Source organism: Phallusia mammillata, chromosome 2 (genome assembly GCF_965637545.1).
Source record: "Phallusia mammillata chromosome 2, kaPhaMamm4.hap1.1, whole genome shotgun sequence".
Classification (NCBI taxonomy): Eukaryota; Metazoa; Chordata; class Ascidiacea; order Phlebobranchia; family Ascidiidae; genus Phallusia; species Phallusia mammillata.
In genome coordinates, this window is record NC_137253.1 from 9,476,579 (window position 1) to 9,502,697 (window position 26,119).

The following is a 26,119-nucleotide window of genomic DNA, read 5'->3' on the forward strand; positions in this document are numbered from 1 at the left end:
TTAGATGCAGTATCGCTCTTTAAAATTTGAGAACTTGCGTATAAAGAAGTAAACTTAATACATGAGCCCATAGAGCCAATCTCCTATCACCAGCTGTACTGATAAAACCTTATAGGTCGAAACAGTATGCACTGTCCGCAGCTATCAAGTATTGGATTTATGATTGTTTTTTGTTTTACTTTTCTAGGTGATGGTTTTGCTTGGAAGGTGCTTACTACTCCACTGTGGTTATCAGGAGATGTTCAACCCGTCGAAGACGCCGCTGAAGAACTTGCAAAAGTAGCTGAGGAATGTTTTCGAAATCCCACTGATGGGGAAGGTTAGTGTTTGTTACACATAAAGTCCAAATACCTTAGATATATGCAGTTATATACGATACCTGCGGTCTTTCAGTGTAGAAAACAGTTTTTATGGAAATACACACTCAAAAAGTTGTTTTACAAATATAATTTATACACCACTATACATTATGTGCGTTGTTTTACAATTGACACCTAATACTGTATAGGCAGGGTTGCCACCGACATGGACCCCGAAGTAAGGATAACCGAAAAATTGAATTTTGGTACAAAACGAAAGAAACGATTTTAACCAATCTTTGCATTTATACTAGCCATGACCTATCAAATGCCAAAAACAATTGTTCCAGCAACTCCTTGTTCGTAGAAAAAGAAAATGTTCGTAAAATACTTCGTGCATCTCACGACAGCTCAGATGTAGGTTCACTTTAACTTGTAACAGCATGTGCCTTGCCATTTGGGAATGCTTGGGAGACCGGCTGATTCGGTATAACGCATGGCGTACTATGATTTATGAGGGATTTGATTTGTAAGAGTTAAAAATAACGACAAGTCAAAAACAAGGACTTAGAAATAACGACAATATATTTTTTTGACATTGCCCTAAGGGCACATCTTAGAAATAAGGACGGTATGGCAACCCTGTGTATTTAGATAAACAAGTTACCTTAAACAATATCAACCCGATTTTAGCCCAACAAGAAAGGGTAACAGTGAATTAAAGATACATTTCCATATAGTAAGAATATGCCAAGTTATCTATATGTTGTGGTGGGATTCCAACCCACACCTGCAGTTATTTTAAATGTTTGAATTTTGTTCCAATTCAACCAGATGTAAAGAACGATGCCACCACTCAACAACGCTCACTGTTACATGACAGTAGTGGTCTTATGGCAACTTGGTTCTCTCTTATGGATGGTTTGTCAACCAGCGTTTTAACCAGTTCGCACCATACACAGCCAATAGCGTTGGATCTGCTCTGCAAGTTGCTTGAAAAATGCTGGGACAGGCCAGGTAAGAACTTTGCGTGGTTATAATGTTCATCTGAATACTCGAAAAAGGGATAGGTTTTCACTTAAGTGTTTTGGAGAGCGTCCCAAAATGTTAATACTCGATAGTGATAGTTATTATGTCACATATATATATATATATATATATATATATGACGTAACGAACATATTAAACGTCGTGTTTTTGTTTATATTTTTCACCTTTTTAAAACGAAAGTTTCTTCGACAAAACTCGCGAAGTTAGAGTTTACCTGGCCATTTCATGTCCGCTAGCAATCTTAACTCCTAGACCTAGACTAAAAATTACATTACATTAAACCACGGTTAATCCGGACAGGTTTAGACCAAAAAATTTTCCGGGTTAGGCGAAAACCCAGATTAATCGATGTCGATAAGTTAAAGCCTTACCACATTACAAATCATTTGTAACTCGAGTTTTGTCCAGATTAGGCAAAGAACCGGATTAACCGAATCCAGTTCAACCTAGGTTTACTATGTATTACGGAAAAAACAAACATTGTACGTTTGAATCACAAAACAGTGTTACCTTTAACCTGTCTGAAACAATTTGTTTTAAAAAGTCGAAATATGCAAATTTGTGACGTTGCGATGATTGACAGGTCCAGCATATTGTCTTCACATACTTCTTCACTCTTGCCTACCCACCCTTCGTTCGTGGATCAGTCGCTTGCTTTATGAACACGATGACGTAAGCGTGACATCACGCCTTGCCAGTTACAAACACATGTACGGGACGGTGATGGAACTCGTGGCTGAGATCATCCGCCGGTACGTAATGTTGCTGACGTCATTGCTTTCGTTTGTCTTGTAGAGACAGAAAATTATGTTTTTAAAACCTTCCAATATTGTAAAGCTGTAATATTATCTTAGGATGGGCTAAAAGTGTGACGTCACAAAATGACGTAACAATGATTAGTAACCGTATGCTTTTGAATTAATACGTGTACAAATTTACGTTTAATGACTGCACATGTCAACTGTGGTGACAAAGTGTTTGGTAGATTTAAAGTTTGCATTTTTTTTTACACTTTCATTTTTATTTGCTGTTCACTTTTTTTGTCATTTGAGTACCAAGCACTAGAAACGTTACTTTCAGTACTGATTCCTCGCATATCAACTCGATTTGCTTCGCTTTCAATTACTACGGATGTATGTTTGTGGCGTAACAGGCACGTCATCAGGGAAACCACCCGACGATCAAACGACGAAAAATCTGAAGACGATAAAGTGGTTCAAATATCCGTCGGAAATTTATGGGTGGCTTACCTCAATCTTTGTTTGGAAACTATACGGACGAGAAAGGAACACCTCGCCAAGTTGGGATGCGCTTGTCTGAGGTAAATTTCCCATGTTTCTATTTTAATATACACCCTATTAGACAGTAAATTCATTTGAAGCACTACTTGGGTATTTTTTTGGCTGAACGAATGCAGTTTATTTTATTTTTTGACCAAAACAAAAAGACATTTCAGTTTTGGTGATCTATAATTCGAAATGTATATTCATGAATAAAGTTGGTACTCGCGATTTTGGATAATGTTGTACTTTTGCTTTAACATGTGTGGTTAAGCTAAAAATTTATTATGAAAGTGTCTAGTAACTACATGATAAGTAAGCTGCAGACGGTGCAACCTGTTTTGATCCATAAACAAACTGGAGTGCTATAATCTGGCTACACTAGCCTATATACAACCATGTCTTGTCACCAACTGCACTGATGAGACCCTATAGGTCAAAATATTACGCACTGTCAGCTGCTTATAGTTATTTGTCCGCAAGATATTTAATATGCCTGCAAGATTTGCCATTATCCTGATTAAGGGGGATGTCAAAACGTCGATATATGTATGATAAAACAGCCGGAAGAGCAATATTCGTTTGTTTAACATAGTGTATTTAAAGTTGACACTGTTTTAACAAAGCATACATACCGCTGGCCCTTTGTAATTTTTGTTATTAAAAATTGTAATTTTTGTTAAAACCACGGAAAAAAATTATCAAAATTTATTTTTTCAGACACATTTTAGCCACTATTGGAAACCACATGACCGCCACTATGATCACTGATGCGTGTCGATGCATCAGTTACATTGTGGACGATTGCTTGGTTGCTATTAATTCATTGGTGAAAATATACGATGATCGGTTGTCCGACGAACTCATGGTGGAAATACAAGACTGTCAGGCCACTATATGCGACCCTACATGTCTTGCAAGGGTACAAACTTTCATTGTATTTTTTTGGTTCAAAATTACTTAACTATAATGCAAGACACGGAAAAAAGTATTGCTTGTCATAGATTTTCACACACAAACGTGTTTGATTTCACAAATTGACCACCGATAATTTGTTTAATCAGGGTTTGAAGACACTTGAATTTTTTTTCTTGAGATAAACATGTTTTAGTATATAGCGTATTTTTGGCATGCTGCAGACAGTACACACTGTTTCGACATGTAAGGTCTTGTCAATGCAACTGGTAACAAAGCATTGACCGCATAGGCCATAGGCTATAGCGTAGCTAGATTACGGCACTTCAGTTGGTTAGGTCTATGCCACCACGGGGCTTAAACCACAGGCGTTGTTTCCAATTCCAAAATGTAAAATAAATAATAACTAGAACCACAGTGAAAAAGTAATGATTGTTTAGCAAATATTGCCATTACTTTCAAAAGGTTAGATTTTTTTGGGAAACATGCAAAACACAATGTATTTTTTCAGGTATTTCAGTCCAACGGATTTCAACCGAAAACTCATGGGTTTGAATCCCACCAGGAATCTCACATCATATGCGACCCAGCAACGGCGAACGGCAAAAACAGGTGCACTCTATATACTATATTCAATCTTTTTGTAAACGAAAATACCAGTTTACCAATAATAGAGGTCGTTTCGCTTAAAAACAAAATATGACTGTACAATTTGTTTTACAAATAGTTTCGAATTTTCCGCAGAGTGTCGCTGTGTGAGATAGCTTGCGATCTTTCGTCTCTCCACCTTCTCGTAAAATGCATTGAACACGTGATGTTAGGGGAATCCCGCTCACCATGGCAACGGGAAATTCCCTACGCGCACCACAATCGCCAGCATAACAATAATGCAGAGATCGTCGCTGGTAAGAAATATGAGCAATGTTAGAAACTGAACGAAATGTTTTGTGTTTACCGAATTTTCCAGGTCCTATTCAGGTTGCTTTGGTAAGGTACTATCGCTCAAATCGTCAAGTAAAGTTGCTTCTTACTTGTGCACAGAACCATTTAGTATTTAATGAACATAGTTTTGTGGGGCTCAAATGGTTTTATTTTCTTGCGTAATTTTGTATTTAACTTGTTGAAGAAAGAATCCTTTTAGTTATTTAAACTTACACACAAAATTGTGAAAGTTTGTTAATACGCAACTTAAATGTATTCTTGAAAGTAAAATTTAATATGCTAGTAAACTTGAAAGTTTGGTATATGGTGTTTTTATGTGCAATGTATAGCAATAATTTGTAAAAGTTTTTTTTACTTTTTCTCAATAGCTTCAAATTCCTACACATTAAAAAATTTCCATTATTTTATTTTCCTTCAACAGACTCCACTTCCCTTCTTCACTCCACCACCGAGCCGCAGTCGGTTGATGACGTCAGTGGTCGTCTTGACAACCAACCACGTGCCAGGCCTTTACCAGTACTGCTCGACTATCTTCAGACAAGCGAGGTTCGTGTTACTGCACATACTCTTATTGTGACCACATCAACTTCCAACAACTCCCTTATATTTCATACAGATCCACATTCTGTGTGCATGCGTGTCTAAATCGTACATAGCAGCTCGAAATTTTGATCGACACCGTGACTTGCAAAGGCTCGTGCAAAAACTGGGAAAGTTTTACGCGTCCGCCAACTTATATCAGGTAACACGAACAGCAACCGGACTCGCCTTGACTCGATTTCGGCCTTTCAGCGTGATTTTTAAACTGTGGCACAATAATGCGACCATTATTTTTAATTTTGGGCTCATAACGAAATGCGGAACAGCCTGATATCATCACATTAAGGCTTTAAATTAATTTCTTCGACATCTTTAGTGCGTTTCCCTATAAAATTTGCCAAACATTTGTGGTTCATAATAACTGTAAAACAACTAACCTTTTTTGTACCAAACTGGCAGTAAATATATAAGCTACTGCTGCCGAAATAAAATAAGTTTATAGAGCTCTTCTAGCAAATGTATTTTTATTCCGACATTTCGACGTCCTATAAAGGTCGCCGTCATCAGGGTAAATAGCAATGAATGCGAGTAGTACAGTACACGATAAACAAAGGAAAAAAACTGTCAGTAAATTTTAAAATGTTATTTTGCTGTTGTGATAATTTACTTTTTTCTACACTATTTCAGTTCGCATCACTTACCTACGATACTTACCTCCGAATTATCCTTGCTCTTTGCTCTCACTCTTCATTCACAAACTCCACCAACATCAGCAAGCCACCCAAATCATCCTCCGGGAGCGAACATCCCATGCTCATAGAGGATCTTCTTCCCAAAATTACCTGCGTCCAAAATGGCGGCCATCTCAAATCTGCCTCCAACCCAGGAAATCTCGACTGGACACTAGAGGCGCTAAATCACTCCCTTGACGTCATCAGCGAGCCGTGGGGTGACGTCACGGGGAAAACGTCACCGCGGTCACCGGAGCTTGAACCTTTTTTGATGTTGCAAGATCGTCCGTGGGAAAATGAAGAAGTTCCTCCTCCTCCTCCTCCTCCGGGGAGCAGCGAGGAGAAGAGTGATAGCGGGGAGTGGGAAATGGAAGAAATGAGCTGCGATAATATGTCCATTGATTTTGACTACATGGCTTATGTGAAACGCTACAATGATGGGAATGTGAACGGTAACTTACGACTGTGTTGTTTCCATCGTGGCTTTGACTAACATTATTTTGTGTTTAGGTCATGACATGGCAGCTTCGCCACAAAAACAACTCGCACCTCCACAGGTAGGAAGAATGATTTTGAGATACAGGAATTGGAGTATCGTAAAGATTGCATTCTTTTTTAAACTGGTTAAATTTGGGCCCATACGCAACTATAAAGCGTGACATTTGATACCTGGCTTTATTTGCTACAGTAAAAACGTCGACATGTATTTTTTTATGATTTCTATGATGTATTATTATTTTTGAAATTAATTTGATTTTACACAGAAACCGGACCAAAGCAAACCGTCAGTTGGACGACGCATGTACTCAGTGGCAAGTGAAAAGACGATTGGTCGATTGATCAGTGCATACAAAAAGCGAAAACAACAGCAGGAAGCTACGACTGTCATTGCACAAAAGCAGGTACGGGTTTCTCATATATTAAGAAAACTAAAACAAACTCTATTTTGTCACACAGCTATTTTGTAACCAATTTTACGTCAAAGAAATTTTTTTTGCACATACTGTGACGTCATCTTACGTCGCCAAAATTATGGCAAACTGTATTTCATCACACATTTATTTGTATCTATTATATTACGTCACAAGGAGTAATGGTTGTTACGTCACACGCAAATTCTTGCGCATACTGTAACGTCATCTTACGTCGCAAAATTAGAACAAACATTATTTCGTCACACATTTTCATCTGTTATATTACGTCACAAGAAATGATAATAAGGGTTGTTACGTCACACATAAATTTCTGTGATGCCATCGCTTTATGTGACGTCATTTTTTGAAATTTGGTGAAATAGTAGTTTCGGGTTGTTTGGAAATTAATTCAATTATTTCGTCACAGACGGGAATTCGAGCAAGCGAAGTGGAAGGTCACGTGACCCGCCAGCGCTCGATTTCGGAGAGCAGCTGCTCAGTCCTTGCATCCGATGAGCGGGAGGTTGAACGCGAGGTAAGAGTTTGTCCATAGAAATTGTATGGTTTATCTGAACAAAATCTATGCGGGGTTGAACATCAATTTATGTGTGATAACTTCAAATAAATTTTCAGCTTTTTTGTGTTTTAATTTTTTTGTTTTCTTAAAATGTTTTTAAACTATAGGGTCTGTAGGATTAAAGCCTGTTTATAATCGTCACAGACAGGAACACAAATCATTGCCAAAAACAACACAATTACTCCAAAATTCCCAATCTCGTACACACACATTTCCACGAACAACTCCAAATCTATAGTGACAAATTTCCCGGGCGGTAATTCCCCCAAAACTCCACAAATCTAAACTGTTGCCATTCACAAAAAAATAATATATGTTCAACTTAGGCCTGGTGCAACGTGGTCGAGGTGACGCTGCGCTTGCTGACGTCAGCACCTGATCACGTGCTCACAAAACTGCTCCCGGTCGTCTACGAACCGCTAGCGGCGCTCGCAAGGCAGCAACACGCGGTAGAAAGCGGGAGCGACGTAGGGGCGGCCTTTCACCACTGGCTGTTGAGGGTTGGCGGTCTTTGTAACCTGACGAATTCACAATAGGTGTTGCAATCATTTTCAATGACTTAGTAGTGACGTAGCAAGCGTGATTTTGTGACGTTTAGACTTGTAGGTGTGTTATTTTTTAAGGGAAGCGTTTTTTGTGTTGCAAGAGGTGTTGAAATCGTGTTTGTCATGAAGCAAGACCTATTTTTGTTGTTATATGTAGCGCCATTAATGCATAAGTACCTTTGCACATTTTGTTTGTTTTGCATTTTCTTCAATCTTGCAGTAATTTCTTCCATCAACTGCCGTACATTTTCTACTATAGCAGTTCCTCTTTTCTAATGTTACTGAGCAGTTCCCACACCAAGTTTTATGTGCAGTAAGATTGATTCGAAATCTTTACTGCAGTTTATGTTGACTTAAGACCAAAGTGTTCAGCAAATCTTTTCCCGTCCTTTCAGTTCTATACCTTTTTGTCAATTAATATTTTAGTTTTAGCAACAAGTTAAAGCTTTGAACATTGCAGTTTTGTCCATTTTTACCTTTCAATTTCAATCGTTTTCTCTTGAGTTCTTCAAAGTTTTGACCCCACTTTTTTAACTGAACAGATTATATTGATCAGGTTGTCATCTTCAAGCCCATGCTGTTTGGTATTTGTAGTGCAATGTGACCATATTTTTTGGTGCGGTGCAATTTCTGTTTGGTGTTGTCTGTCCACAGTGAATGTTGAGTTTTTTATCTTACTGGTGCAATGGTACCGAAAAATGTTTTTAGTTTGTGAATCAGAGGGTACTGTGTTCTTGTAGTTCTAGTAACTTTTAAGTAGTCACTTTAAACTTGTTGCATTTGCTACAAAAGGCTTTTTTTAATCTATGTATGTTTTGCAATCACAAATTAGAGTTGGCCAAAGCTGTACGTTTATAACCTGCTTGCTGTACAACTAACCTTATACTTGTGAACATTTCAATACTTTGTACGCATTTGTTAACAGTAGTAGAATTTGTGTTATTTAGTTGGTACATAGCATTTTACCTGTCTTTTGTACCAAACGATATTTGCCAAACCCTTTGTCTAAAGCAACTCGCTTTTGCACCAAACTCTTGTCGTAAGAACCGAATCCATACACAATACCGGGTAGAAGGGTACTTTAGAATTGTTTAACACAAAAACTTTCGAATCTTGTAACTTTTATTCGATTCTTTTCGAATACCTAACTCGCCTTCACATGTAAATTTGTTGCAAAGAACCGAATCAATTTACAACGGGTAGGATGCTGTTCTAGAATAGTTCAAAAATACGTTTCGAATCCTACTGTATTAGATTTGTAATATCTAAGCCTATAACAAATGAAATATGTTTATCATTTAAACCGTCAACTATTTCGATTCGAATCTTTCCGAATCCCCAACTTGACCTTTGCACATAGTTATAGGCACAAAGAGTCGATTCGATACGAAATTCCTCATAGTAGGCTGCGATAAGATAGTGTAGAAGCGCCTTTCGAATCCTACATAAATGCCCAGTAGGTTCTTCATTATAAATTTGTGAAATATGTTTATCTTTCAAAGTAAATTTTGATTTATTCCGAATACCAAGTGAATTGTGTTGTTTACTTATGTTTTATGTTTGGTAGTTGTCCTAAATGAGTGTGAACTGACAATAGAAGTTGTATCTAGCAAAAAATGTTACTTGTTTCTCTTTTTGCAAAGACTTTCAGTGACAGCAGCATCCACACCCAATAGTATCCTATATTATATTGCGGGGAGATTTCAGAAATTACAGATCTTTTACCAAAGTTGTTCAACGATGTTTCGACTTTACTTAGAAATAGATGCTACTCAGTTTTACCTTAAACAACACAACCATAGGCGTCGAGTAGACGGTGGCGGGGAGGCGCCGCCACCTTGGGTTTGTAAAGCACGGTGGCGGCCACCGTGGAAATTTTGGTTTGTTTATAACGGTATCGTACGAAACATCAATTATTAAAAATTAGTAAAAATTTGCTTTTAAACAAACGTACAAAACTTCAACCTGGTTGGTTAGTGCCTTGTTTCTGAAATCAAACAAGCAAATGTTTGGCAGTGAGTGTTTGGCCAATATTGTGTGAAATGCGAATGTTGACAAAAAAATTAGGTGATACAAAGCCAATGATAAACAGCAACGTGTTCAAAGATATACAATGCTTCAAACATTTAGTTACGAATGTTCTATTCTAGTTTACGAATTTCTATGGGAAGTTTGTTGGGCTTTGAGTTTGAGCTCTTTGTTTTTGCACGCATTTATGACGTGACATTATGTGACGTCATATATTACGTTCGCCACCTTGTATTTTTGTGGAACTCGCCGCCTGTGAACACACCAGTTTGGCATATGGGTTTGAAACCATTGTTATATAGTCTGAAATTTTGTTTTGAGATCAGGCACTTACAATTAGTAGCATCAGGCCTGAAAAGTCACGCTCTTGCTTTTTTTCCAAAAATTATTTCAAACCGTTTGGAAAAGAAAATATTTTTTCATCCAATTTCCGTTTTTTACAGCTCCCATATAAAACGTGTATGAACAAAATACACAATAGTTTCACCTTTATGTACAGCCTGTCCCGAAAGTGCCATTTATTTAAAAGTCATATTTTTGCAACACAAAATACCATTTTTTTCGTTTGCTTTGTCACATTTTGCTTTTACTTGATGCGAAACTTTCTAATCTCATCTAAAAGTGAAGATAAGATTAATGACCATGTAAAATTGCTAGATGAGCTGGAAAATTTCCTTCTAAGAAGGTTACTTACACCTAGTCTTTTAGATTCCGTAGAAGTTTGATACGAAACAACAATGTAATATCCACAAAATCCAAAATTCACATTTTACTTGTCAACATCATCACTACTGGACGTCTACTGTGCCGCAGTCTCTATTATAACTTCTAAAAGTAGACATTTTACTTGTCAACATCATCACTACTGGACGTCTACTGTGCCGCAGTCTCTATTATAACTTCTAAAAGTAGACATTTTACTTGTCAACATCATCACTACTGGACGTCTACTGTGCCACAGTCTCTATTATAACTTCTAAAAGTAGACATTTTACTTGTCAACATCATCACTACTGGACGTCTACTGTGCCGCAGTCTCTATTATAACTTTTAAAAGTAGAAAAAAAAACATCGGCTATTTTGCTTTCATTTTATTTGTAAGTTAGTTTTCGTAACAACTGAACCTTGCTAAAGCTCGGTGGGCAAAGTATGAGACTGATACGAAGCTTTAGAGTTCGGACTATTAAAACGCAGACTAAAAACATATGTGTCTTCAAACGCTGCAAGTGCAACAAAGAAATTGTCGGTTTAGCATTTTTTATCCGCTCCGCCTATAGTCAGCAATCTAGTGTTATAATAAAAATACTCTTTTGAAATTTTCAAACCTGCTTGTCTTTTTGCCAAACGTTTTCATAGTTAACAGAATTGCATTTAAATAACTACATTTAAAAAAAATTGTAACACTGTATTAATTTTGTCCCGTTTTTTACTTCACCAATCACATGTTAATTGTTCTTGATACCAATTCATGTCCGTTGTCTGCTTTTGGTTTCAGAGTTTTTGGATAATTGCTTCAAATCTGTGGTTCCTAAACGTCTACCAATCGCGTATCACCAGACAGAGGATTTTTTATCGCCTCAATCTGAATTGAGTAGGACCAATGAATGGGTCTATTCTTTTGAACTAGATCAGCATATTTCTGCAATCAGCATGGTAGTTATTCAACAAGAATGTCAGAGATACGAGTTTAACCTAATATTATAGCTGAACGGTTAAGACGGGAAACCTCTAATTGCCTATATACTAAACTTTTTTCTGATTTGCATTTCTTCTTGACCACTTTCTAATGCAATAGTGACGTAATAAATGCTGTTTAACCAATACTTGCAGTGGGAAAAAAATAATACGTTGCCGATTTTTTGCCTATTTAACATTATTTTGTTGTGATTCTTGATCTAAGTTGATTATAGCGGAATTCGAGAAAGCTACGCGCGCACCACAGGTTGTGAACCATTGCTTTAAATCAGGGGTTCCCAACCTGTGGTACGCGTACCACTAGTGGTACGCGAAGGTTTTTCAGGTGGTACGCGAGTAGCTTCCGCTTTTTTCACAAAAACCTGGACTTACAACTTTATATTTTGTTCATCTGATTTTGTTTACAAAAAAAATCTACAAGCTTCTTCTTATTGTTACGTAACTATTCCTGTTGTTTCGTATCATTACCATCATCAAAATACAGGTTATGTCAATTGTCAACAAGAAGCACAATTGCTTTGAAAAGCCATAGAATGCTGTGGGACAGTGGGCATTAATTATGTCAAATGATTGCTCTTGATAGATATCATCTACTATTTTATAGCTTAAGCTACAAATAGCGTTGAATAATGCTAGTGTTGTAAGCTAAAAATAGATCAGGATAAAATGTTCAATATCGGTTACGTATGAAGAGGTAGTTTATGCTTCGTAGTAATGCATAGGAATGTGAGCAGATATTTTCCGTCACGATGATCATCAAGTCAAAATTTTGAAACCGACTAGGTGCGCCCAGGAAATGACTTTCGATGCGCTGCAAGTTTACACGGCGCATCGACCAATCGGTGGACAGTAAACAAAAATCTCATTAAATTTCGTTGTGGCGCTTGAGTTTTATTTTATCAAGCCAATATTATTATTCTGAATAAAATATGATTCGATCAAATTAGTTGTTCTGCAAGAAGTGGTACGCGTGGCAGTACAGAGCGTTCAAGTGCTACGAGATCGCAAAAAGGTTGGGAACCCCTGCTTTAAATGAATATTATTTAACAATAGAAGGTCTGTCTGACGAACAGTGTTCTTTTTTTCTGTTACAGCAGCACCCAAAAGTCCAAAATTATGTTGTATTGTTTGGCGTCTCGGTTGTTGGGCTTTCAGCAAACACATTTTTTTCTTCAACCCCTAACTTGAAAAAACGACGAATGTGTTCCGAGTTTGTCCAAAAAACATTTTGCGAAAATTTGTTTTCAGAACATTTACTTACAGCCATTAGCAGGACCATTTGGCGATGACTGTTGATGGTTTTCTCTTTTTTCACGAAACTTGTCAAACTGTTTAGAAAAAAAAACATTTTTAGCGTTTTTTTATGTCTTTCAAATTCAACTGTATTTTATTTTTATTTTGAGTGCATTTAAAACCTGACACAAATAAGTGTACGGTCAATTATAATACAGAGTCCCAAATGCACAACAGTGTGTTGTATGGACTTTGGTTGCCATTTTGAAACCTTGAAGAATAGCGAATGTTTACAATACGTTACATTTGTTCGCCTGAATTAGTCTGTTCTGGAACCCAGCTTGAGATTTTCGATAAAACGGCGATATATCTAACTTTTCATTTCACCTGTTTGTCAGCATCACCAACGGAGACCTGATGTGCCATAGTTTCCATTATAACCACAAACAGTAGAAGAAAAACCATCAGATATTTTGCTTTCATTTTGTTTGTCGTTGATGTAACGACTAAAGCTCGACAGGCAAAGTATGAGATTGATATGAAACTTTATGTTATTAAAATGCAGACTAAAAACATATGTTTTTTAAACGCTGCACAGACAACAAAGAAATTGTTGTATTAGCCTTTTTTCGTCCGTTTCGTCTAGTCAGCAATGTAGTGTTTACAAAAAAATTCTATTTGAAATTTTTTAAATCTGCTTGTCCTTTTGCCAAACGTTTTCACGTAGGTAACAAAATCACATTATAATTACAGTTTAGGGTGTATTTTGTAAAAAAATTGGTTGTATGCATATATGCATCTGTCAACCTTGTTCCTGTCAAACGTCCCTCTAGCATTTGTTGAAGCAAACTTAACTTTAATTGGACGCAAAATTTTAATTAGGCGTTGTCGGTTGCCTCTGTCCATGTCTTAATACTAAAAGCTATATACCTTATGGAAAGTGTTCTTTTTAGCAATAGTGACGTCATAAATGCTGTTAAATCAATACTTGTGGTGGGGAGAAAAATAATACCTTGTCGACTTTTTGCCTATTTAACAGTAATTTGTTCCAATTCTTGATTACAAGTTGATCGAAGCGGAATTTGAGAAAGCTACTCGCGCACCACATGTTGAGAACCACTGCTTTAAATTAATGTTAATTTACTATAGAAGCGTTGTCTGTCCAACAGTGTTTTTTTCTGTTACAGCAGCACCCAAAATTACAATATTATGTTGTATTGTTTGTCGGCTCGGTTGTTTTCTTTCTTCAATCCGTTAACTTGAAAAAAAGACGATTGTGTTTCCGAATTGGCCCAAAACATTTTGTTTTTCTGCATAATCTTACAGCCATTACCTGGACAATTTTGTGATGACTGTTGACGGTTTTCTCCTTTTTCACGAAACTTGTCAAATTGTGCAGAAGCAAAAGTTGTTAGCTGTTTTTATTTTTGCTTACAGCTTTTAGTTTTGTTTTATAGTGATTTAAAATCTGACAAAAAAGGGCACAGCGCAGAGTTCTAAATGCTCAACATGGTATTATATAAACTTCAGTTATACAAATTTGAACGTTTTCAACCGGTATGCTATATTTGTTTATCTGAAGTCTGTTCGTAAACTTGTCTTACCATTTTTGATAAAATGAAGCTATTTCTGACTTTTCATTTCACCTGTTTGTCATCATCACCAACGAAGACCTGATGCGCCATAGTTTCCATTATAACAACAAACAGTAGAAGAAAAACCATCAGATATTTTGCTTTTATCTTGTTTATAAGTTTGTTTTTGTAACGACTGAACCTTCGCTAAAGATCGACAGGCAAAGTATGAAATTGATATGAAACTTTAGACGATTAAAATGCAGACTAAAACATACGTGTGTTAACAAAGAAACTGCGGTATCAGCATTTTTCATCCGCTCCGTCTAGTCAGCAATCTAGTGTTTACAAAAAAACACTCTTTTCAAAATGTTCAAACTGCTTGTCCTTTTGTCAATTGTTTTCATAGCTAACATAATGACATCTCATTACCAGTTTGAGGCGTAATTTGTAACAGTTTGGTTCTATGTGTCATTTGACCATTTTCCTTCAAACGGCATTTTCTTACATTTGTTGAAGCAACTTTCTTTATAGATTTGACCTTTTTGGGGTTGAAACAGTGTGCACTGTCTGCAGCTCATCGTTTATTGGCACGATGCTTTTACAAGTTTAACTTTACTTGAACAAAAGTTATTCAGCGTTGTTGTTGCCTAAGTGTAGGAGCACACAAAATTCCGTTATTAGGCCTATATTGTATTGCTTAATGGTTCGGTTGCAATTGATGTTCATCTTTCAACGAAAAACAACAATTTTTTCCACATTTGTTGGAAAACATTTTATGAAAATTCGTTTTCAGAACATTTCTACTTACGGCCTGGGCCATAAACGGGACCATTTTGCAAAAACTTCTTACGCTTTTTGTCGTTTTTCACGAATTTTGTCGAACTGTTGAGAAATAAAAAAAAATAGTTTCCTGTTTTTTGTTTTGTAACTCCCGAATTAAACTTGTATTTTAATTTTATTCCACAGTGCATTTAAAACCTGACACAAAAAATTGCTTGTGGTCAATTGTACTGCTGAGTTCTAAATGTACCAGTGAAATACAGTGAAATATCTAAACTTTAGTTATACCAATTTGAAACACGGAACCGAAGCGAACGTTTTTTTTACATTTTTTGCCTGAAGTCCGCTCGGAAATCTGTGAACAAGTAGAGCTACTAACACAAGAACTCATAACATACATAGTTTGCCAAATGCCGATAGATGGCGTAAAGAGCACATTGAATTAACAGTGAGACTGGAATAAGGTTAGAGACTAAATTTAACATAAAGAAGGTTTTTAGGTTGATTTTATTGTTATTGTTATTATGAAACCTTCCTAATAGTCCTAACCGTCAGCATTTTAACTCAATTTGTTTTACATTTTTGCAAATGCTTTTAGGCTACCTATCGGTATTTATTAAAATTTATCTGTTGTGAGTCCTTATGATAGTAGCTCTAAGTCTCGATAAAATGACGATATTTCTAATATTTTCAGCCTTACGCAAATTGTGTTTAACTTTAAATCCCAATATGGATGTTTTAAGGAAAATTAACCAGTAAGTTAGTAAAAACTTTCTGTTTTCAAGGTCGGTGGATTTAATTTACCTACGTTTGATAGCCATTCCTCATTGTGACGTAGTTCACGCTTGTGAACTGTATTTTTTTGATTTGGATGTCTGCCAAAAGACGAGAAACTACTTCCTGATTCTGCGAAAATTTGAGATTTTGCTGATCTAAAAACAGTTTAAGATGGTGAAAACAAGCTTACTGGTTTTAAAATGCAAAATACATCGGCATTTAGCGTGTGTTTAAAAATTTTAAAAATATGTGTCTTTGTTTCAGAAAACAGTTTTTACAACGGAAAGCTAACAAGTAAAAAATGATATCGTTTGTGCAAAGCAGGAAACGTAAATATTTCCTTTGTTTAACTGCGGTGAAACTTTCCCTAAAACAATTAAATATCAGTGAGGGTTTCGCGTTAATAATACAGGGAGCTGTCCCTGTCATAAAAAAACAGCTGGTTCAATTGTTTTAAGCTGCAGACAGTGCTCACTGTTTCGACCTGTATGGTCTCATCCATGCAGCTGGTGACGAGAGATATGACCAGTGCAGCTATCCAACGGCACTCTTTGTTTATGTTTGTTTGGAGTAACAGGCTAAAAAGTCATACCTCACAAATTCTGTTCAATGCCACAACTGGGCAAAAACCACAAGAAAACTTGTTTACAGCAACTGCTTGGGAACTAAATTGATTTTGGCTCAGTGTCACTATTTCAATTGTTTTACCTATAACTTTTTTTTAACTCGGTGCTCGGTTTAAAGCGTTGTTTAAATTAATCTATTTAGAGAAATTTGTATTTTATACTTAATCTTTGAAGAACCTGATCGATTTTTATTCATGACCAGGGGTCACCAAACTTTTTCACTGCGGGCCGGATGAGTGATAGCAATGATTAGCGCGGGCCGCATATCTTATGCCCTACCAAACGAGGCAATTTTTGTAGGGGCGCCAAGTTATGGTCTTTCACCAATTCTATTCAAAAACTGGTCTTGCGACTGTTAAACTGTATAATTAGTCTCATCTTACGAGCAAAGCTTGTATATTACGCCACAAGTGACAAAAGAAGCCAATTGTTTGCGCACAATTAACACTTCTGTGACGTAACAAACTGGCTTTGGGTCAACCCTGGGCGTTAAAATCCTATGAAACGCGGTAATATTAATTCTGAATATCCCCACAAAAAAACTTTTGTACGGAGTAGATTAACTTCCAATGTTACAAAGTTATTAATACAACTTGGCAACCTAAAAATGTGGTCGCGGGCCGGATGAAATGACCTCGTGGGCCGTAGTTTGGTGACCCCTGTTCATGACAAATATGCTGTTTAATTACCTTCCCAGTTTAGTTTTTAATTATCGCTTTGTTACGATTAATTAATACCTGCTAATGTCTCAGGGGGTTGTTCTTGTAACAAAGCGTTTATATTGGCAAATTAATTGTTTATCGTGCAAATTTCTCGCATGACTGTTCAAAAATCTCACAACATTACCGAAATCTCTAATATCGTAATGAATTGCTGTGAAATTTTCGATGCAGTTAACCCTCTTTTTATTTTGGACCCGATATATTTTTTAAGTCACATAAAAGCTTTATTGGTTATTTCCAAATGAAGGACTTGTGCTAAAAGTCGCATTTGGCCAATCACTTTGAGAATCAAGTCAAGAAAAATGTTTAAGAAAATTTTGTTGTCTGGTCCTGTTAAGTAACAACTATTCTAATATCTTATTTCTAGTTTACAAAGACAAGACCTACAGGTCAATGACATTGCCATCTGTTTGTTACTGCCAAAACTTAACCTACAAGTTCTGGGTTATTCTTAATCTGAACCAAACGTGTCTCTCGAAACAATTCTCTACATGTTTTGATTTTATTAAAAACTCACATTATACAAATTTTCAGATTTGAATTCCATCGCTTTTAAATTACATTTTACAATTTGATTTGTTGATTGAAATTAAATTGTTGTGAGTTCACGTTTTTACTCTTTGTTGCTTCTTATCCCTTCCTTCCCTTTCTCCATTTCTTCTTAGAGCTCTTTGAACTCTTTGAACTTTTTGAACTCTTTGAACTCTTCGACTTTTTGGAACTTTTCGACTTTTTGGAACTTTTTGAACTCTTGGAGGATTTTGAGCTTTTGGAGTGGGGTGAGTGATGGGGCTTTGGTGAATGTGGACTCGGTCGTTCGGGTCTGGGTTTTGGTTTTTGGGGCTTAGATGGCTGCGTCAACATAAAATAATTAATTATTTGGCCTCTGTTGAACAAATACAAAACAAATCCTGAAATTCTATTTTTAAATATCGGGATTTTTACAACAAGTGTGGTGTTTTATAATAAACTGTTTCTGCCGCAGGCATAATGTATCAACGAATTTTAAGCTCTTCCAGCAGTCTTTGTTATAATATCACCTTCATTATCGTAACGACATAAATGAAAACGTGTTTTACCGCCTTTTTTCCCTTTATGATAACTTTGTGTTTTCAATGTATATCCTTAACCCTGATGAAGGTGTCTCGTATGGGACACCGAAACGTCGGCATATATTAATAAAGACTGCTGGATGAACTTAAAATTTGTTGATCCAAAATTTGTGACTTTGTGCATGTGTTGTCGCGTTGGTAATTATTACATGGTTATTTGTAGAGGTGTGAGAGTCTAATTTGTGCCGCAATAGGCAATATTTACCTTATTTCCACCACCACATTTTCTGTTCTTGCATCCCCCACCTGTACCTCCGCCGCCTCCTCCGACCTGAAAGTGATAACACACACTGGTTAAAATACGTTCACTAAAATTGCGGCTTCATAGGTTGCTGTTTGTAGTGGGTTCACTAATTCGGTCGTTTAATTTTACGCATTCTTTTGAAATTGCAGCGATTGTTTTTGAATGGAAACTTTTTAAGGTTTTATGTTTGTTATTTTATTATGGCAATTCCATCGCGGCAATTTCATCGTGGTAACTTTATCGTATGGCAATTACATCGTGGTATTACCGTCGTGCGGTTTTGCTGTATTGCAGGTACAGGTTTAACGGTAACACTGGTGTAACTTTTACGCTTTTTTTACAATGAAATGACTGCGAAAAAAATAAATGCAGACCACATTTAAAGTTATTATTATTAAATCGAAATTTGTACTGTCTGGCGAACAAAAAGTAATGGTTTTTAAACAATTTGAGTATGTTAGCACCTGAATAAAAGATAAAAGACGTTTTAACTCATGTGCTTTGTGCTCAATATTCGTTTGATATTTAAATGATTTGCAACACTGTAATATTATCATGTTATGTGTTGTACCTGGATCTGACTTTGTCCCTGGGATTGAATGCCTCCACCGCCAACTGATACCTAAAAAAGGAAAAGTCATTGCTGTTATTTTTTATGTACAGGTTTGGGTAAAGTTTGAACGTAACAAGCATTTTCTCAAACCAACTTTACCTCAATCTGATTTTTGAAAGTCTAAGGCAAATCTAATTTTCGTGTCAAATTCAAGCATGTAATTAAAAAATGGGTATAAGCCGGGTTTCGGACTTCTACGTGTTTGAGACAGCTAGAAATGGATCGGCTCAAAACAGCTATGTTATTTAACTTTTATACAGATTTATAGTAACGAAATGATACTTCTTGTGTTGGAGAAACGTGTTGGAGAAATTTAGTAAAAAAACCTAGTGCATACCTGATGTTGGTTTTGAACCTGGCTGAAATAACGTCCATAGCTCTGTAATAAAAGATTCAAATTATTCCCTTTTGCCATAGTTACAGTTAGTAAAAAAAGCTTGCCGGACATATTATGTTTAGGCACAAAAGCCTTAGTTTACATTATATTCATACCATTTGTTGCTGTTTCTGACTTTGAACACTGTGTCCTCCTGCGTTGACCTAAAAACAATGTTTAATGTTGTTGTGAGAAAAATATGATTTAGCAGCGGCTTGCTAAACCATAGGCTATTGCTGTACGCCAGTGATTCTCAAACCGTGTGCCGTGGCACGCTGGTGTAACAAAATTTAGTTTGGTAATGCGCCGCATGCCTAAAAAGTTAGAGAACCACTGCTACAAGCAGTGTATACGTACGCGTTTTGCGGCGACGTTACGCCTGCAGTTTTATGGTTGGGTGAAACAATTTTGTGTGAATAAAAAACACTGTTGTAGTAATCCACAATAGAAAAACCCTTGATGTTTTAAGATTTACCAACACTTCTCCGTACAGAGCAAAATTATCAAAGCAAAAACTGTAAAAAATAATGGCACAAAGTGAGAAGCTTGAATTTTGGTCCGAAACTTATAGATAAGATCAATATAAATATACAGGACGTTCTGATATCCCTTACCTGTTGTTGGGTCTGTCCCTGGCTAGCATAACGACCGTTGCTCTGTAAAAAAAATCCGTCATTGTATTGCCCAGTTTGCAAATTTTTTTTAATAATAAACGTTTGCAGAAAACTGGTTCAGTTAACAGTAATCTTACCACTTGAGCTTGTTTCTGACTTTGTACGCTGCTGCCACCACCAAAGTTCACCTAAAAATGGTTAAGTTTTAATGCTGAAAACACGAATCGTAGTCTGAATGACTTTTGATACCAGAGTTGTAAACGGGCCTGAAATTGGAGCCCGAACCCGAATCGCTTTTGAGAAGCCCGTTTTGACCCGAAAGTTTGATTGGCACGCCTATAAAGCCCCAGTTAAGACCAAGACAACAAACACAATAGGCAATAGTTCTTGAACAAGGAGTTTGACATTAAGTCAGGTCAGGAAGTAGCCACTTAGCTAGTTAAATTTATTCAAAAAATACTGACACAGAGTGCAAAGTTAGGCCCGAATCAGGCTCGTTTTTTAAGAAACGTCAGCCCGAACCCCGCCAGAAAAGCCCGGCCCGAATTACAACCCTGATTGGCACTGTATTAGGATTTTGGGACACTTGTAAAGTTTGTGGTGATATCACCCAACATAACTCTGTGTGAAAAAGAGCATTAGACTTAAAGAGTAGAGACTTAATTACCTGTTGTTGTGTTTGGCCTTGGCTTGAATAACGACCGTTGCTCTGTGAAGACATTGTTTTTGTCAAAGTAATTATCGGTTAATAAACACTTAAAAAGACTAATGGTTTGCAAAAACTGATTCAGTCAACTGTTCTGTTAACTGTTAACAGTAATCTTACCACTTGAGCTTGTTTCTGACTTTGTACGCTGCTGCCGCCGCGGCCCATGTTGACCTAAAAGTGAATGAGTTTCAATGCCAAAACATAAATCTAGGATCTTGGGGTGCATGTAAGGTTTGTGGTGATATCACCAGTGCCATATTTAACATAACTCTGTCTGAATAGTGTAAAAATTGACTTAATTACCTGTTGTTGAGTTTGTCCTTGGCTTGAATAACGACCGTTGCTCTGTAAAGACATTGTTTTCGTCAAGGTAATTATCAGTTAGTAAACACTTGTTCGGAGAAACTGGTTTGGTTAACAATAATCTTACCACTTGAGCTTGTTTTTGACTTTGTACGCTGCGGCTGCCACCGCCTATGTTGACCTAAAAACGATTAAGTTTTAATGGTAAAGTTAGGAATCGTGAATTTATAGAAACGATAACTAGAGTCTTGTAGTCTTAATTACCTGTTGTTGAGTCTGCCCTTGGCTTGAATAACGACCGTTACTCTGTAAAGAGAGATTATCAATTTAGTTTTGTTCTGTAGACTTATTACATGATTTAGTTTGGACATTCACAAAGTGAACAAATGAAACATTCGATAAGCAGTGTAAAAATGTCACTAACAATGCCACAAGATGCGTTGTTACAGCCATGCGTTTCCGAACAAAGCGGTTATTTGTTTTAAAACGAAAAAATTGGCACTGCTTAATCTACCATCATTCTTACCACTTGAGTTTGTTTTTGACTTTGCGCTGAGACTCTGCTTCCCCCGTAGCTGCTCTAAAAAAGACTTATCTGTAAATCCGATTGAATACTTTGCAAGCAAAGTCCGTTGTAATCGAATACAAAACGGTCAAATAGGTGTTGTACCTGTTTTTGTGATTGAGAGCTGTGTGAGTACCCAAATCCATTATGGCTCTAAAACAACAAAAAAACACCTATTGCTGCTATAGAGCCCAATTAAACACATTTACACGTACCACTTGCTGCTGATGCTGTTCCTGCTTTTGATGCACGGCTCCATAGCTACTGTGAGAGCTCTATATAAAATTTGTATTTTGTTTATGGATTAATTGGATTTCCTTTAATTTTGCGAAAAAGTTTTCTAGTGACTTTTAAAGCAGCTTACTATCAAGCAAATAAAAAATACAGAACAGATAAAAGCAAGTTTAATGTTTGGCACTTTCCCCCCGTTTTCACAAACTAGAGTGTTATTTTAGTTTTAGGCCTTTTTGTAGCTTTATATCTGATTGTTTTCTTTATCCATAAGACAACAAAAGGAAAACGAATACGATAAACACTATTTGGGTGTTGTACCTGTTGTTGTGATTGAGAGCTGTGTGAAAATCCATATCCATTGTGCGAGCTCGAGCTCTAAAAAGTACGGGGTGTTAACGTTCTGCATTGCGCTTTGTTAAACCCAGTGGTGGGATTCATCTTTTTTTGTCAGCCGGTTCTATCACAAAAGTCATATTTTTCAGCCGGTTCTGTTACAAAAAGTCCATTAACAGTAACCAGTAATGTCAACCGGTTCGCTGATCTCATAAAATTTAGTGAGACGGTTCTATACAACCGGTGCGAACCGAATCGGCTGAATCCCACCACTATGGTTAAACCCTAACCTAAACAAGTGTTATTTGTCACTTTAAAAAACAAACAACAACGCCGATAAAAAAATAAAACGCTTGATAATTTTAATTTGCATAAATCGAACAACAAAATGTCTAAACATCGCCCGAGCATTTTTGTGAGTACAAACAATTTTAAGTAAACTTGCAACAATTAAACACTAATTGTATATTCTACCTGTTGTTGCGACTGGGAATTAACAGAGTGTCCAAGTCCATTGTAACTCTGGAATGAAAGAAATGACAATAATTTAACGCTACACTGAACCTCTCGTGCATGTGCATTGTTGCTATTGTTACGTACCGTTTGTTGTTGTTTTTGTTGCTGGTGCATTGAGCTATATCCATTGTGTGATGACTGTACCTGTAAGCATTAAGGAAGTGTGTTTCAATTCTGTTCTGTGCCTTATTGTTTTAAACCTACATCTTGTTGTTAACTTTTTAAGTAATCGAGATATGGCCAAACAAATACTCCAACCAACGCATTTGTGTTCAAAATCAAATGAATGACTGAACTAACACAAACCATCCCGTAACTTTGAGCAGGAGACACAAGGCATTTAACTACCCTAAACACATGAGAACAATTGACCAGGGGTTGGCACGCTAGGTGGTTTTTCATGGCACGCGAACCGATTTGCGTGCTTATATTAAAGTTACAATTTAAACTGTTATTATTAATATCTGCTGGTACGAACCACTATTCTTATTTGGAAAAACGTTGACACGCGAGGTCATTAACACATGGAAATAACAAGTAAATTGGCAAGCGCCGCCTATAAGGTTGCCGCCCCCTGCAATCTAGAGATAGATTTACCTGGTGCTGTTGCTGACTCTGTGCGGTCATAAGGTGATGAATGTTGTGGAGGTTGACTCGTACATGTACCTGGCTCTGATGTTGCGACTGGGACGAGAACCCTAAAAACAACAAGATAGTTTTAAGCAGTTTACAATCTGCAAAATGTGTTGAAGTATAATATAATGTACGTGACTACGTGCATTGACAGAAACCTTTTTGAATAGATATTTGGCTTCTTAAAGTGATCTAAAATATAGCTAAGGTGAAGAAAAAAGATGATTTTTATGTTCCCAGTCAAGTAACGCGGCTTAATGAACACATTTGCACAAGCCTAGAAAAGAGAAACCTCTGGTGCGACCGACAAATGCCAAAAGTTATGTGGACTCTTCACTCAGTTGTTACTGGTTAGCTATTGTTCTCCGCATAAAAATTGAAAATATTTTAGTTTTAAATCTCAAATCACCTATATAATGCGGATCTGAGCTAAAACTGTTAGAAACAAATGAATCTTCCGGGGCAGCGCACTAAAAATCAAGCACGATTTGATTTGACAAGTCGAGATAGAAATAATTAGCCCATATTGGACAGTTTAGCGGCAAATTTACAGTATACTTTAAAAAACCAAAGCGAAAAATTCTTTTTCTTTGTTTTTAGGCCATTTTAAACACTGACTTCGCACAATAATGCTTTAAATAAGCAACAATATAAATCAAGCAATATTGGGCCTTGGTATTACCTCTCTTTCGTGCCTCATGGTCTTCATCGAACCGATCGCTCCATTTTTTGATGACCTGAAATAGACAATGTTTAACAGAGCAAATACTCTCTTATATAGCCTACAACAGCATACAATACATGGTTAACGTTTTGAATATTATAGTACCGTGACTTTACATTTTGGCATAAAAATAACTAATTTAAGAATTAGAAATAATGAAATGCGTTACACCAGTGGTCGGCAACCACCGGTCCGCGGCCCGGTACCGGTCTTCGAGGAGTTCGTTACCGGTATACTTTGTCAGGTTTGAATGCTTTGTCCATGTATCCCAGGGATGATGAACTAATTTAGGCGTTTTCATTGCTAAATATTTGTTGTTGTTTTTGTAAGTCGGTCAGCGATAAAATTTTAGTTTTAAAAACGGTCTGCATTAAAAAAAGTTGCCGACCCCTGCGTTACACAACGTTTAGGCTGCTATTTGTTACACTAATAATACCTTCTAGCGGCAAACAAGATAGGTAAAAAGTTTGGGAACGCAAATGTAGTTTCAATTTACGCCATTTTTGTTTTAACACATCCGCTGTAGGCCTACGCAGTATGTTCCTATTGTAAAATATAGTTTGTTAAAAACACACATTGAGTTTATTATGTTCAAGTAAGCGCAAACTAATGTGTTTCAAGTAAGCGCAAATTTGATAGGTTTATAACGTGATTGTTTGCATTTTCCCACTAGCCATCGAAACTTTAGTGCCATTTTCAGCACCCTTTAGCTACCATGCACGTTTCGTGTATTCGGGGAGCACTGCAATCAACAAAAAAATCAACTTACTGATGCAAATTCTCTTTTTTCTTCGTCACTGAGAAGTTCTCCACCTTGGACGCCGATAAAAGCGACAAACAAAATCGCCGATATTCCGATCGTCCACTTCATAATTCAATTCGCAAGTACACCCTGCTTGCGATAAATTTCCTATGGAATGTCTTAAATGGGAACGGCCGAAGCTATATATATCAGAGCAGAGCTGCGTAAGAAGAATTTCCAGTATTTTTTAACTGGTTTTAGGCATAAGGGCTCACGTTTTAACGCGTCTTTACGAAAAGTTGCACCCGCCCGGAAAGCAAACAAGTCGAAACCCTTACCTTCTTGTTAAAAGTAAGGTTTGACGCAAAACGACGTTGAACGGGCTTTGTTTAATTCACGCGAACCCGAATGAACAATCACAGGCGTTTCCCGAGAGGCAATACTGAAAAGCGTTTAATATTGGCAGTAAAGCGGCTTTGAAGAGGTTTATAATCTATTGTATTGGACCGGTAAAGCAAATACTGCAGGGCGACGAAGAAAAGTTCTTTAACTCGTAAGATCACAAAATAAATCGGCCTAGGAAAAAAGATTTATTCCGATAACTCGATATTTTGTCTTGTCAGCATTGCCGACGCGATAAAATGGACAAAAAAGTGATTTAAGAGAGAGATGATATGTGATTGAATTGACAAATGACGTTGTCTTCAGATTTTAAAATTTTACCAAAAAAGCTTGTCTTGTCCATCACGGTGCATATAAGTTAATTGGTAAATTTTTTTTCAACTGGTGAAGGGTATCCAAAATTAAGTTCTTTACCTAAAAACAAACATTTTTTTATCTTAAAGTTCTTTTTTATTCTTCCCAAACGACTTGATTGCGATTTAAATTACTTAGACAAATACAATGCAGAGAATTGAAATCAGAGGTACAGAACTTTACATTTGGTTAAATCAATGAAAGTTTATTATGCTATTTGTTTGTCCCTTGACTGCTTTTGTTCGTTTCTTTTGATTCTTTGAGGGCGGCCAACATCTAAATGCCTTATGTTCACAATGACTGATTCCTGTTTTATTGCAAGTTCGTTGAATCATTTTTTTGGTTTGGGTCTTAGTGACTTTAATTTATAGTTCTAACCATTTTCCAACGGTTCGAGCAATACTGCTTAAGTTT

The 26,119-nt window shown here is 36.7% G+C and overlaps 2 protein-coding genes across 6 annotated transcripts in view; one reads left to right on the forward strand and one right to left on the reverse strand.

The window, feature by feature from the left end:
* LOC145215682 (brefeldin A-inhibited guanine nucleotide-exchange protein 3-like) overlaps window positions 1–26,119 on the forward strand; it is a 59,495-nt gene that overhangs the window by 23,576 nt on the left and 9,800 nt on the right. For 2 of the 3 annotated variants that reach the window (XM_080084427.1, XM_080084429.1), the window contains 14 exons: window positions 188–319; window positions 1,134–1,316; window positions 1,933–2,101; window positions 2,503–2,670; window positions 3,350–3,551; window positions 4,056–4,156; window positions 4,289–4,449; window positions 4,908–5,032; window positions 5,103–5,228; window positions 5,714–6,209; window positions 6,268–6,314; window positions 6,522–6,659; window positions 7,099–7,206; window positions 7,575–9,316. In XM_080084427.1, the coding sequence (XP_079940553.1) occupies window positions 188–319; window positions 1,134–1,316; window positions 1,933–2,101; window positions 2,503–2,670; window positions 3,350–3,551; window positions 4,056–4,156; window positions 4,289–4,449; window positions 4,908–5,032; window positions 5,103–5,228; window positions 5,714–6,209; window positions 6,268–6,314; window positions 6,522–6,659; window positions 7,099–7,206; window positions 7,575–7,784 (2,366 nt within the window). In that variant the 3' untranslated portion in view covers window positions 7,785–9,316. Of the gene's footprint in view, window positions 1–187; window positions 320–1,133; window positions 1,317–1,932; window positions 2,102–2,502; window positions 2,671–3,349; window positions 3,552–4,055; window positions 4,157–4,288; window positions 4,450–4,907; window positions 5,033–5,102; window positions 5,229–5,713; window positions 6,210–6,267; window positions 6,315–6,521; window positions 6,660–7,098; window positions 7,207–7,574; window positions 9,317–26,119 lie in introns of those variants that run through there. The other variant, XM_080084430.1, reaches the window with a different exon arrangement.
* Window positions 17,710–25,351, reverse strand: LOC145215689 (uncharacterized). 3 transcript variants are annotated; one of them, XM_080084438.1, is made up of 21 exons: window positions 24,977–25,347; window positions 24,166–24,220; window positions 23,448–23,548; window positions 22,935–22,994; window positions 22,809–22,856; window positions 22,320–22,376; window positions 21,983–22,042; window positions 21,873–21,920; window positions 21,729–21,782; window positions 21,467–21,508; window positions 21,330–21,383; window positions 21,203–21,244; window positions 21,017–21,070; window positions 20,858–20,899; window positions 20,328–20,378; window positions 20,191–20,232; window positions 19,693–19,740; window positions 19,538–19,579; window positions 19,159–19,209; window positions 18,549–18,614; window positions 17,710–18,083 (listed from the first exon to the last, which is right to left on the reverse strand). In XM_080084438.1, the coding sequence occupies exons 1-21, from the start codon at window positions 25,076–25,078 to the stop codon at window positions 17,862–17,864; spliced, it is 1,341 nt and encodes a 446-aa protein (XP_079940564.1). In that variant the 5' UTR covers window positions 25,079–25,347; the 3' UTR covers window positions 17,710–17,861. The 3 variants fall into 3 exon arrangements, with proteins under 3 accessions (XP_079940564.1, XP_079940565.1, XP_079940566.1); XM_080084439.1 differs by lacking the exon at window positions 22,809–22,856 and having other exon boundaries at window positions 24,977–25,351; XM_080084440.1 differs by lacking the exons at window positions 21,017–21,070; window positions 21,203–21,244 and having other exon boundaries at window positions 24,977–25,350.